This window comes from Drosophila guanche, unplaced genomic scaffold (genome assembly GCF_900245975.1).
Source record: "Drosophila guanche unplaced genomic scaffold, DGUA_6, whole genome shotgun sequence".
NCBI lineage: Eukaryota > Metazoa > Arthropoda > Insecta > Diptera > Drosophilidae > Drosophila > Drosophila guanche.
Window position 1 is genome coordinate 246,771 of NW_022995767.1, and position 14,839 is coordinate 261,609.

The following is a 14,839-nucleotide window of genomic DNA, read 5'->3' on the forward strand; positions in this document are numbered from 1 at the left end:
TATTATACAGAAAAACACAGTCAAGATCCACTCCGAGGGCCTGACGATCACAACAGCCATGCTGGTCGCCACGATTGTCCTCCTGTACGCGTGTTTCCTGCTGACCAAGTTCACACTGGGCAGGCCCGTGGGCTGGATGAGCCTCATCACATATGTCCTGTTTCTAACCTGTGCCATCGCCATCGAAATAATCAACGACAATTTGAACCACTGCGACATCGAAGATGATGCCTACACACATCTTCTGCACAAGAATATTTGATCTCTATGTATCTTCTATGTATTTCCAATCAAAATTCATCCGTATTCCAGAGTAAAGTAACAAAGCGGCCGGAGTGTGTTTTATTAGGGCGTTTTATGTTTTATTTATTATGCTTTGTCCATCATCGATAACCACCACTCCACTAACTAACACCAAAGGCTTATCAGCACGGCTTGCCGTTCGGTTCGCTTCTCCTACTTCGGTCGCAAGTACAAAACATTCAGCAGATAGCCATCGGAACTACAAACATATGTGCATACATAACAGTAAGTGTGTATGTATGTATAATCTGGCCAGCTGCGCTCCCTGCCTGAGTATTGGTGGAAGATGATCTTGATGATTGGTCGCGGCTGGGTCCATTTTCGTCCATCTTTTGTCCCCTCAAGTGCCTCAAACTAATTGTTTTGCTGGCTGTGGGCGAATTTTGGCGGTAACGATAGACAAGAATTAATCGGTGCGAGTATTGTGTTGATCGTGTGTGTACACCAATCTTTAATAACCAATTTCCAATCTCTCCAATGATGACGTCAATCAACGGGGCTATGACATCAAGGAACCATCGACTGAAGATACTTGAATTTCGCTTTGTGATTGATAATTCACATCTCTAGATAATACACACCTACCTTCCTATGCTCCTATATGTACATATGTACATATGAGTGTATACCGCGTGTAATTTATAGTTCACATATTGTTGATACGATTTGGGTTTTGCACTTTCTTTTGCCTGTAGACAGCAGGAAAATGCGACCAAAAGCAAACATTTATGGATTGGCTGTTGGTATTGCCCATGAGATACTCTACTTGTGGAGTAGACATACTTAATGCGCGCCAGAGCTGCCTATCCCTGCCGATCCCTATTGAACATCAGACTGAAGGGTTCCCATTTGCTGCTGGCTCACGAATATTTCCTCGTATATGCACGTGGGTGCACATATGTATGTATGTACATACGTATATAGTTATTTATACGCAAATGTGCGTAGTATATATGGACACCAATCAAAGAGCTACATACAGATGTATGTAATTGTGACACGAGTATTTTCATATGTACGAGTATGTGTGAATCCACTCGAGATGTGAGCTTTTGACTTAAAGGCAAACAAGAGTTTACGAGCGCACAGATTAGATTCCATCTAATTGTAGGAATAAACACCAAGTGGTGTTCTTTGGTTTTCTCTTGGAGCCCTTGGCTCCAGCATATCCCCTGCATGGCGACAAAGGCGCTTTCTTTATCGGAGCGTGCAACACACAATTATCGGAAGCGGATGCGGGTGCGGGAGCAGGTGGGGGTGCGGATACGGCCCAAGTCTAAAACATCACTGGAGCTTAAGTGTGCGTTCATCCTGATCAAACTCTCTTTAACGCTGTCCAGAATTGAATTGAGTTGGTTTTTCGGTTTGCGTGATAGCCACGACCACTTGACTTTCTTCATTACTTACTAATATTTATCAATCAGTATGTACATAAAGACTATATACTAATGTATTTCCTAAAAAGGAGCAATCAATAAACTCGTGTGTACATATGTACATGTGTACATACATACATACATATGTACCTATGTATGTACAGATAAAATTTATTTATTTACAACTAGCAAGCCCCCTCGGCATCGCTCGCTAATGAAAGGATATGTGTAAAAGTATATTGTATCTTTGTAGCTCTTTTCCACACCACCATAGAGGTAAAGTTAAAGGCTGACTTTTTCTTAACGTGGTGTGCCCCTTTGTTGGTAGTCGACAACAATCTTTCCTGATATCACATCAGTTATTATACCCGGTACTCGAAGAGTAAATAGGGTATATTATATTTCAGGGGAAAACATGTAACACACACAAAGAAGCGTTTCCGACCCCACAAAGTAGATATATTCTTGATCAGCATCAATAGTCGAGTCGATTTAGCCATGTCAGTCTCTCCGTCTGGAGCGCCTGGATCTCAGAGACTATAAAAGCTAGAGCCACCAAATTTTGCAACAAGATGGCTGTATGCTCACACTGTTACAAGTATAAGCGAAAATCTGCGGTATCCACAATTTTTAAGATAAAAGAAAACTAACGCCATTCCGTAGGGAATGACCATATTTATCAAATCATCAAATTGGGATCCGATTGGATCAATATTATAGCCAGAATAAATAACTTAATTTTTAATGGATAAACCCACACCGTCCACCAGCTTTTTTTATTTTTAGCACATTCTCTCATTCCACACTCTGGTTCGTGTAGTGTGCGGCTCTAGGGGAGGGGGCGAGCTGAAAGAGCGTGCTGGCGTGAGAAGTGATGTAGATTTAGATGACAGATAACGAAAAAATGTTAAATTTTAAAAAAATCCGCTAAGGTACAGATGTAGTACTGCGTACCGGGTATACAAGTTGTGAAGCGTAAGAAGCATCTCACACGTCCCTTCTCGTTTTTCCTACGGCAGAACCTTTTTTTAAGAATTTACAAATATGTTATTTTTTAAGCTAAATAGCTAAGCTACATAAATAGAGAACACAATATATAATTTTTTTTCGACTTTTTCCGAGTTTTTAAAGTTAAAATAAATAAAAATACCTAAATAAAGGAAAAGCACGTGGGGAACATAACCTCTACGCCAGGTAAGTATTGGAGCAAACCTGTAACAAGTTACATATTACGACGTGGCGATTTCCCCCTTGAAAGGCGGGTGGCCAAATAATTCCCCTCTACCTAAGGGTAGAGCGGTAACTTAAAACCTCAAAAAAAAAAAAAAAAATACCGCACTAAAATCCACATTTTTTGCATTTTAAAGCTTAATATTTCCCAGACGATAAGCTAAAACCACCAAGTGTTTAGGTTAACTTTTTAGATGCAACAATCAGCTTTTCAGATAAACAAAGAGTATGTACAACCAGATGTGAGATACTTAAGTAATGTGAAAAAACAAACCGCTACCTCTGAAAAAACCCGTTACAAAAAAATACCAGACCAAAATACTAAAATGTTCTTCCATAGAAAAATGTATTTCATAATTCATTTAAAAGTTTAAATGCCATATCTATCGGTTTAGTTCCTTGACGAAAAAAAAAGTTCGATTTTGTTAAGTAGTGTTATTATAGGATCATGTGGTGTTACTGCTTTTTGCCCGTTTTTTCCCCTTTTCGGACAATTTTAAATAATGCGGATGCTTATGAGTTTACACATGCAGCGCTGCTGGAGGTCTGTATTGGCGAAAGCTGCCTAAATAAAGATTAGACTATTGCAATTTAAACGAAAATTATCGAATTTATTGCTTGGGTAAACAAGTTCCAAGCGAAATGAAACCGCTCGTTGAACTATGGGTAAAAAGCCCGTTTTGTTTTCATTAATTCAAAAACAAAAAGTTAGAGCTCTACAAATTGGCATGAGTGTTCGTTAGAGTAAAGTAGAATTTCGGAAAAAAAATCCTTTGGACCCAGCCTACCTCCCTCCCTCATACGAACTGGAACCCATTTACGTCGTATTTATTATAAACTAGAAGGGACGTGTGAGACGCTTTTTACGCGTCACAAATATTATACCCGGTACTCAGTACTACAGCTGTACCTTAGCGGTTTTTTGTTAAATTTATTTTTAATTAATTAATTAATTAAAATAAAATAAATTAATTTCTTCATTACGGCAATAATAATGATCCTATCTGATTCCAATACGGTGTTCTGATAGATATAGTCATTCCCTACTGAAAGGCGTTTTAGATTACTTTTATCTTCAAAATTGTAGTTTTGGGAGGTTTGCGGGGTCGGAAGGGGGCGGAGCTCATTATTGAAATTCACTTGAAACAGTGTGAGCATACAAAAGTCTGGATGCAAAAGTAGGTGGCTCTAGCTTTTATAGTCTCGGACATGGCTCTATCGACTCGGCTATTGATGCTGATCAAGAATATATATACTTTATGGGGTCGGAAACGCTTCCTTCTGTGCGTTACATACAACCGTTATTCGCACAAATACAATATACCCTATTTACTCTTTGAGTACAGGGTATAATTAAAATAAGCATCACACTACTCCGCCGGATCGTCTCCCTTTCTCTTGGGATGGATGCTTTTGACGTTACGAATTGCCTTTCTTCTCCGTAATTTTCTTGATCCTTCTCTGTTGACAGTCCTGTTAATATTTGCAGGAAGCTAAGCTGCATACGGTACAGAAGCCGTCCACAGATTGGTCCCCATATCTATAACTTTAACCAGTTGGACTGCGGAAAGTGTTTCCAACGGTGTGGTGCTCAATTCAGCCTCTGAAGACACAACGACAGCTTCTGAGGATGGCGATGGTAAATGAGTGACAGGCAGTTGATGGTACTGCTTCTGATACAGAAACGATTCCGCAAAGTTAATCTGGCATTTTGTAATTTTGCTTATGCATATTTCCGCAAAGGAACAATTACGGCTACCCCAAATGGTTATTTATTATGTTTTGAACTCATATTTACGTTTTTAGTTTTCGAGTTATTTCGTATTTTAATGCAATGACAAATCAATCATCTGCGTTTTGCGCTTTTTGAAACCTTTCCCATCGTCCGTGTTGTTAAACGAATAAAAACGAGGAGGATTTATGTGCGACGCTGCGTCGCTAGTTTTATCCCAAATTTCGAATTTGTTGGTGCGTTCAGGAGATCCTTTATATGGATATTATACATTTACTCGCACATATGTACTTGTATGTAATGATATATATGTATTTATTTGCCTAAAAGAGGCCTCTGAGAGCCTCCCTTCAACAGAAATCCGCCTTTCATAATTTCGTAACTTCATTCCTCGATAACTTTAGTACAATAAAATACACTTTTTTATGCAAATTTTTGAAAATGTCGAAAGCCCTGACAGCTTAATTATTTGTACTTGACGAAGAAGCTTCTGATAACACTACTCGAAACGATTTTGCGTTTCGATCCAAATTTTGTATGAGAGATGTGGGGCTTAAAATAGTTTAATGATACATTTTTTTGTCTATGGCAGACTTTTTTATACCCGGTACTCGAAGAGTAAATAGAGTTTATTGTATTTGTGCACAAAGTGAATGTATGTAACACAGAGAAGGAAACGTCCCCGACACCATAAAGTATATATATTCTTGATCAGCATCAATAGCCGAGTCGATTGAGCCATGTCTGTCTGTTCGTCCGTCTGTCCGTCCGTCTTGTTGAGCGCCTGGATCTCAGAGACCATAAAAGCTAGAGCCACTAAATTTTGCATCCAGACTTCTGTATGCTCACACTGAAACCAGTGTATTTCAAAAATGAGCCACGCCCCCTTCCGGCCCCGCAAAAGGGCGAAAACCTCCCAAATCTACAAATTTTGAAGATAAAAGAAAACTAAAAACGCCATTCCGTAGGAAATGGCCATATCTATCAATCTATATCACCAAATTTGGATCCGATTGGATCATTATTATAGCCAGAATGAAGAAATTAATTTGTAGTTGCTAAACCCACCCTGTCCCGCAGCTTTTGTTGTTCTTTTCACATTCTCTCATTCACACTCTGCTTCTGCTTCACTCTGCCCCTGCCTCTGCCGTCCCTCTGCCTATGACAACTTTTAACACACCCCGTCACGCAGCTTACATTTGTTTTTTTGTGTGCGGGCGCTGCCTCTGCCTCAGCCGCGAGTCTGCAGTGTGTGGGTTTAGGAAAAGGCGGCGAGCTTACGGAGCGTGTTGGTGTGAGAAGTGTTGTAGATGTAGATGACAGATGAAGAAAATATTTAAAATTTGACAAAACACCGCTAAGGTGCAGATGTAGTACTGAGTGCCGGGTATAAAAGTTGTGACGCCTAAGAAGCGTCTCATACGTCCCTTCTCGTTTTTAATGCATTTTTAAAAGTTGGTAATTTTGTTTTAGCCTATTTTTAAAGGTAGAATGAGCACTACCTATAAAAACAGGTTACAAAAAAATTCACAAGTTTTCACAAAACTCAAGTAAGCTAATGAATTCATCTATAACGTGTACCCAAATACTTGGTTTTAGCTTACTGTGTGCGAAATATTAATCTTTGAAAAGAAACAATTTTCATTTTTATGAGGAATTTTTAACGAAGGGTCGACTTTAAAAACTCGGGAAAAGTCGAAAAAAATATATCATGTGTCGCCTATTTTTTTATGAACAGGTCATCCATCTCTCAATACCTTGAACAACGCGCAATTATTGCACCTGTTCATAAAAAAATAGTGAACAAGAATCAAAATTCTTTCATTTCAAAGGTAAATGCAATCGACTCTGGAAAGCACTATGATAAAGAGGGACGCTCTGAGGGAACGACGACAGTGAAGAAGGCACCAGTAGCTCTTATGACAAGGAGCCTCGAAAAGTGCTCAACTTCCACTGGCATAGCCTTCATCCCAGAACTATGGGAAATGATGGCAGTCAGAACCAATACATTAGATTCTACATCGGATGCAATACAGTGCTTCAAACTGGTGACCCAAATTGTCCCATTCTGAACCAAACTCAAATCTCCAATCTCTACCAATCCCCTCCACTCTAAAAAAGAATCATCCTGCAAGGGTAAAAGAGACGACCCATAGTGGAAGGCAAGGCACTCACACTCGGAGTTGCATAATAAGTTGAGAAAATCGATAGGGGCTACTTGGAAAGTCTACCACCTGGACTAGACTACCGCTATACCAAATTAATTACAATCATAAAGATTACCGTTCATAAGTACCGTGACTTATAAGTAGTACTTGCCATTGGTCCAACATTGTGCTAAACATTTTTAGCATTAATTAGTCAAATTTTAGCACCACCATGCAAAAGCACATGTGTCAGTTGTCAGGAGCAGTCCGGGTGCCACATGGATAATTATCTCAAAGTAATTGACACTCCACTTTCATGCGTACATGCGTATATCCATATATGTACATTCATATATACTTACATATGCATACTTATATCAGTATAGAATCTTATAAGTAATGCCAGTGCTACGCCATTGTTCCACCCATGACGTATGTATGAATGGCCCCCAGACTGCGTCATGACCACAGAGAAAAAGCACAGGAATCAGAATAAAAATCAAATTCAGGGGCGAGATACACTATCATTTTTACAAGTTATTATAAATATAATTTAAAAGTTATTATTTACAATCCTTTGTGGCAAGCGAACTCTATAAGCCGTGGGATTATAGCCATTAGAAAGGCATGTCGCGGCATATCATATGACATACATTGTATTAAATAAAACACCCATTGCAGGTGCATATAAAGCAGGGCTCGGCACGCATATGAACACACATACATATGTACATACGTACAACATCGCGCTGAATTGTTGCGTTTGTGCGCAAAGACAGAACGAAAACGAAACATTGAAATACATTGGCCTTGGTACGAATCACTGTAATATGCGTGTACGTGAGCTGCAGCGCATTAGGAGCCCCTTGTCCTATACCCAATAGATAGGGCCAAACTAAACAGTCTTGCTTCGCCCTGTCATTATTTGCGAGCAACAGCTTAATACCATCAACGATTTATTTATGAGGGATTGCTTTGACGTTTTTGTTCAAAAGTTGTAGTAAATTATAAACAACACGACAACTGACAACTGTAGCCCAGCTGCTTACCAGCAAACCATCATCAATAAAGTACGAGTATGCCACCGATTGGAGTCTTCATTCAAAAAATTTTTTGAGACACTTCCAGACTTTCAAATTAAATAAGTGACACCTTTTTGAATAGAGTGGAATGTAGGCTTTAAAAAAGAAATCCATACATATTTGCATTCCATCTTCATTTTGTTCATAACTTTCGACGAATACCCCTGAAATTTAGTCACCATCAATAAACTTAATGTATTACATTAAATATTTTGATGAAAGAAATGTTTGGACATGGCTGTATTTTTGTTTTTGAAGCTTTAAAAAATCGTTGTTTGCTCCAGTAGAGGATACCTAAGATTTTGATTAAGAACTAAAGCGAAGAGGTATAATGGAATTGAAAACTAATTAAACATTTTAACTAGAAGAAGATCCCTGAAAACTGATCTTTTATGCGAAAAACGTATCTTTTAGAGGTTGGTTCGAAGATGGTGGAAGGCAAGGTCAAAGTCTTCAATATCCTTACTGGTGAATGTAAAGTTGTATAATAAGGTAAGAAATACCAAAAATAATGCGTGTGGCGTTCACAGATATCAGATTAGTGCCCAAAACGCTGAAAAAAAACAGTATTGAGTTGGAGCATTGCACAAAACTGTGTGGGCCAGCATACTTTTTCATACATTACATTTATATTCCAGTTGAAAAACGACTTTAAAATTGATCTTTCAACAAGATAATGATCCGAAATACTTAAGAAAGCTCGCCAGAAATTGGGTTTCACCTGTAAATGTCGGCGTTTTTCCTTGTTCAAATCAGTCCCTGGATGGGAATGTCATCAAAATCTTATGGGGGAATGCCAAAATCATTATAATAAATTAAATTCCGGCAACCAGAGTGAAAGCCAGTGTTTAAAAGATTACTGGCTAAAGTCCTATTGAAGCTTGGGCATAACCTTATTTATTTATTCCAGGCGGGAGTAAGGAAGTAATTAAATCAAAATTGAAAAGAAGCTTCATATTAAATCCAAGAAACATGTAGAGCATGAAAGATGGGTATTAACTTGAGTTTCGGATTTTTTTTTTTAATTTTGAAAAAATGCACTACTATTTCATTGAACAGCACTTTTCATGGGTATTTTTGCCAAGTCATGTAAAACAAGAAGACTGAACGCAAACGTTCCAGGACTCCTTCTGGTTTCTAATGTGTACATTTCAGGCTTTCTAAAAAGGTATCACTTGTTTAATTTGGATGATTGAAAATGTCTTAAAAATAGCTTTGAAAGTGGTCAGGTGCGGCACTACTATTTAATTGAACACAGCTGTATGTATGTACATATACATAGAATTCCATAAATTTTGCGATCGAAGCCACCACCCAAGCATATGCAGAAAGGGAGATTATTGCGAGTCTGGTCGTTCTCTATTTTCTGAGCTTGGAAAGTACCGGATATCTTGTGCGTACAATTCTTTTATAGCCGGTACTCGAAGAGCAAGTATTTGTGGGGAAAAAATGTAACGCACAGAAGGAAGCGATTTCGATCCCACAAAGTATATATGTACATATATTCTTGATCAGCATCAATAGCCGAGTATGTCTGTCCGTCTGTTCGTCTTGTTTGTCGGCTAGTTCTCAGAGACTATAAGAGTTAGAGCCACAGAATTTTGCCTTCAGACTGCTGTGAAATAACACTAATACAGGGCTCGGCGCCCATACAATAAACGAGCCGATTTTGCGTTTGGGTCTGAAGTCGCACGCAAAACAGAACATTTCACTATATTGGTATTGGTACGAATCACTGTAATACGCGTGTACGTGAGCGGAAGCGCATCCGCAGCTGCAGCGCCTAGTCCTATACCCTTTAGATAGTGCCGTGCCGAGCCCTTCACTAATACAAGTGTATTTTGAAATTTCTCCTTCAACCCCTACAAAGGGCTAAAATCTGCTGTATTCACAATTTCAGAGTGGATCATTATTAGAGCCAGAATGAAGAAATTGCGTATATTTGTTGCTCATAATATCTCGCTGGAACACTCTGCATAGTGTGGTGTGCGGATTTTGTGGACTGCACTATGGGTAAAAAGCCCGAATTTTTGGCATCTATGTAATTTTTTTTGGGTAAAATATATGAATGCGACTTAACTTTTCTGATTCCTAAATATCCAGATAGAACAAAACTGTTTTAGAAGATTTTTACCTTTTACCAAAGTCGGCTGATTTTAAGATGCTTAGACTTGTGAAAAAGTGCGGGAAAATTTGAGCAACTTGCAGCTGTAATTGTAGCTCGATGTAGGAAATAAAATTATTTAAATTAATTTTTAATACATGTTTTCTGTGGAACATTACTTTTGCACAGCACACCACTGCACAGAGGTTCAAGTTACATGTTATTAACCAAATATTATAGAATCAAGTGGTGTTAATGCTTTTTGCCCGTTTTTGCCCCTTTTCGAACAATTTTATGTTTTGCAGATGCTTATGAGTTTACTCATGCAGCGCTGCTGGAGGTCTGGACCAACAAGAATCGTGAAGCAGACGCAATAAAATGTTATAGTTTAAAGAGTATTGACAACGAGAAGGGACGTGTGAGACGCTTCTTAGGCGTCACAACTTTTATACCCGGCACTCAGTACTACATCTGCACCTTAGCGGTCTTTTGTCAAATTTTAAATATTTTCTTCATCTGTCATCTACATCTACTACACTTCTCACACCAACACGCTCCTTTAGCTCGCCGCCCTTTCCTAGACAAACACACTGCAGACTCGCGGTAGAGGCAGAGGCAGCACCCGCACACAAAAAAAACATATATAAGCTGCGGGACAGCTTATAGAGGGACAGTGGCAGAGGGACGGCAGAGGCAGGGGCTGAGTGAAGCAGAAGCAGAGTGTGAATGAGAGAATGTGAAAAAAACAAAAAAATCTGCGGGACAGGGTGGGTTTAGCCACTCCAAATTAATTTATTCATTTTGGCTATAATAATGATCCAATCGGATCATTACCCAATTTGGTGATCTGATAGATATGGTCATTCCCTACGGAATGGCGTTTTTAGTTTTCTTTTATCTTCAAAATTGATTTGGGAGGTTTCTACCCTTTTGCAGGGGCGGAGGGGGCGGGGCTGTATGTGTGAGCATACAGAAGTCTGGATGCAAAATTTTGGGGCTCTAGCTCTTATAGTCTCTTATAGTCTCTGGGTACTAGCCTACAAACAAGACGGACAGACAGACATGGCTAAATCGACTCGATTATTGATGCTGATCAAGAATATATATACTTTATGTGGTTGGAAACGTTTCTTCTGTGTGTTACATACATTCACTTTGTGCAAAAATACAATATCCCCTATTTACTCTTCGAGTACCGGGTATAAAAACTGAGTAGCAAAGTAGTAGTACTGAGTAGTAGTACTGAGTAGTAGTTACTGAGTAGTAAAGATGAAACTATTACAATTCAAATGAAAATTATCCAATCTATTGCTTAGTTAAACAAGTACTAAGCGAAATTCAATTGTACGTTGGAGCGATTCCAATCATATTACTTTTAACCAATCAATCATTAAATCAGTCAATCAAATATATTTTTGAAAAGTTCTGAAATATTTTAAATGATCTTTTATCATAATTAATTTTTTGAATACCTTTCTTTATAATAAATACGACGTAAATGGGTTCCTGTTTGTATGGAGGCCGGAGGTAGGTGGGGTCCAAATGACTACATTTTCCGAAATTCTACTTTCGTCTAACGAACATTCATGACAATTAGTAAAGCTCTAGCTCTTTTGGTTTTGGTTAATGCCAAAAAAACGGTCTTTTTACACATAGTGGACTGGGCGAGCTAAAAGAGCGTGTTAGCGGCAGAAATGAAGTAAGTAGATGTAAATGACAGATGACAAATGACAGAATGAAGTAAAATTTTAAAGCCTAAAATAACATAAGGTTACCTCATATGTGTGTATGTACATACAAATGACAGAATGAAGTAAAATTTTAAAGCCAAAAATAACATAAGGTTACCTCATATGTGTGTATGTACATATGTATGAACATATGAAGTATGTGTATATGTGTGTGTATATATGTTTGTATATAGTTATATATTTACATGCATATGTATATACTATAAATATAGTAATATATGGTAATATATTCATATGTCACACTAAGCGTCTCACACGTCCCTCCGCATTTCTTTCTCAGAATGTGTTCAATCAGATATTGGAATGGAAATGGAATTGACAATGTTAAACATTCAAGTATGCATGAAAATACATATGTACCTACATACATAAATCTGTCCCGCCTTTGCAATAATTTGAAATATATAAGATCAAAAACATTTTCCACAAAGATCTGAATATTCCAACCATTAAAGAAGAAATAAAGAAAACTAGTAAGAAATACATCGACAGACTCCACAACCACGAAAATAATTTAGCCTTAAGTCTATTAGACAATAGCCTAACAGTAAGAAGACTGAAAAGATACCACATTCTCGATATCCCTGATAGATAAATCCAACAAACTAAAAAGATGTTATATATAATAGCAGGGCTCATTGGAAAACTGCTATTTCTGTTAATTGAATATTAATTATACAATTTACTTATTGTTTAAAAACAGATTGTAAATATAAAGAGAGAGAAAAAAAAAAAAAAACATTTTCAATCACTTCTTTCAATAACCCTATAGAATTGGTTGTTGGTTCTGCAACTGGCTGTCTTAATGTCTTGTTAATGTTGTTGGCCTTTTCTGGATACAGTAAAAATAGTTTTAACATATGTATGTACATGAATTTCCTAAGATGTAAGACATATACATATTGTATGTACATGTACCTTATACGAGTATATAACATACATAAGTATATAGGTACATACATAAGTTAGATAGTCATAATAGTTTAGATAGTCTTGTATACTGATGGATATTATTCTGATAGATAACTTCTATTAAAATTGTGATTAAAATAGTTAAACAAAGTGCAAAAATTAACATTATAATATACATATGTATATACTATGTAACTCGCTGTTGTGGTTCCATGGTTGCATGCTTTATCTCTTTGTATTTACATCTCGCATGCGTACTTGCGTAGCTCGGTTAGTGACTACTGCCAATAGATTGATAAAATTTCAGGCAATTGTTTTTTTTTTGTTGCCTTCTTATCAATTAATGACTCCACGCACAGATGTAAAGGGAAGGCATACCCACGTTCACACATACATATGTACATCCACACTACATACATATGTACAGTTGTGTTCAATGAAATAGTAGTGATGGGGGTGCGCATCACTTTCACAACTAATTTTGAGACCCTTCCAGTCTTTCGAATTAAGCAATTGATACCTTTTTGAATAGATTGGAACATAAGCATTATGAACCCGATAAAATCTTATTACATTTGCATTCCATATTCTTGTTTTTCACTATTTTGCTGCTCAACGAAATAGTGGGGGTGGGTGCAAGTATTTAAAAAAAAATTAACAAACAAATCAAATCAATTCAAAAAGGACACCAGGACATCAGTAGGCTTAATTTATATGGTGAATAATTTGTTGAAAGAAATTTTTGGACATGGCTGTTCTTTTTGTTTTTGGAGCGTAGAAGAAATAATTTCTCGGCCCAGTGGAGGAAACCTAAGATTTTGATTAAAAACTGAAGTCAGGAGGTATAAAGGAATTGAAAATTAAGTTTAATGTGCTCTTACAATTGTAATTAACTATTTTAACTAGAAGAAGAACCCTAGAAATTTACCTTTTATGAGAAAAACGTATCTTTTAAAGGTTGGTTCGAAAATGGTCGAAGACCTTGGTCTTCAATATCCTCAAAAGTTATGAAAACAATTTTATATCGCTCGTATACGACTGACTAGACATTATTTAATTGTATGAAGTCACAGAAAGCTACGCGTTTGGGTCTGAGAGTATAGGAGTATACAGCTAAAGTTCGCAAGAACGCATGTTTGAGCTGTGTCACAGTGAAAAAAAATACATTTGACTCATAAATGTAAAGTTGTATAATAAGGTAAGAAATACCAAAAAGATTCACAGACATCAGATTAGTGCCCAAAACACTGAAAAAAACCGTATTGAGTTGGAGCATTTCACAAAACTTTGTGGGCCAGCATACTTTTTCATACATTACATTCATATTCCAGTTGAAAACACCTTTAACATTGATCTTTCAACATGATCCTAAATACTCAAGAAAGCTCACCAGAAATTGGGTTTCACCTGTAAAGGTCGGCGTTTTTCCTTGTTCAAATCAGTCCCTGGATCTGAATGTCATCAAAATCTTTTAGGGGAATGTCAAATATATTATAATAAATGAAATTTCGACTACCAGAGCATAGTGAGGGCAAGTGGTTCTAGAATTATTGAAGCTTGGCCAGGACCTTATTCACCCATTCCAGGCAGGAGTAAGGTCGTAATGAAAAGAAAATTGATTAAAAACTAACAAATAAACCTCAACAAACATTTATATCATGAAATATAGGTATCAATTTCAGTTTCCAGGTTTTTTTAGATTTTTAAAATAATCACTACTATTTCATTGAACAGCAGATTTCATGGGTACTTATGCGTCGAAAATCAGAAAAAATAAAAAGATGGAGTGCAAATGTTCCAGCGTTCCTTCTGGTTTTAATGTGTACGTTCAAATCTATTCAACAAGGTATAAATTGCTTAATTTGGATGACTGAAAATGTCTTAAAAATAGTTTTGAAAGTGGTGAGGTGCGGCACTACTATTGCATTGAACACAGCTGTATGTGCGAGTATTTGGTCTGCTGAGCTTCAGGCAAAACGCTCGACTGTCGGATACCTGGCAATGTCCATATACTGTCCAAGAATGGAAGGTTTGTATGATTAGGGCAGAGAGCTTTGTTAGGGACGATTCCCAGATTGTTTCGGGAGTCCCCTAGTCTGGTACCGTAGTACAAGTAATCTCTTCAGAATCTCTAACCTATACTTATGTATGTACATATGTACATATGCACACTCAAGCAGCCGGTGAAAAACTGAACCCGAT

At 37.4% G+C, this 14,839-nt stretch overlaps 1 protein-coding gene across 1 annotated transcript in view; it reads left to right on the forward strand.

Annotated features, from left to right (window-relative positions):
* LOC117591196 overlaps positions 1-6,713 on the forward strand; it is an 8,916-nt gene extending 2,203 nt beyond the window's left edge. Inside the window, exons 4-6 of the mRNA XM_034284337.1 lie at positions 1,186-1,189; positions 4,852-4,873; positions 6,474-6,713. Coding sequence (XP_034140228.1) covers positions 1,186-1,189; positions 4,852-4,873; positions 6,474-6,713 — 266 coding nt within the window. The remainder of the gene's footprint in view (positions 1-1,185; positions 1,190-4,851; positions 4,874-6,473) is intronic.
* Positions 6,714-14,839: the final 8,126 nt, after the last annotated feature.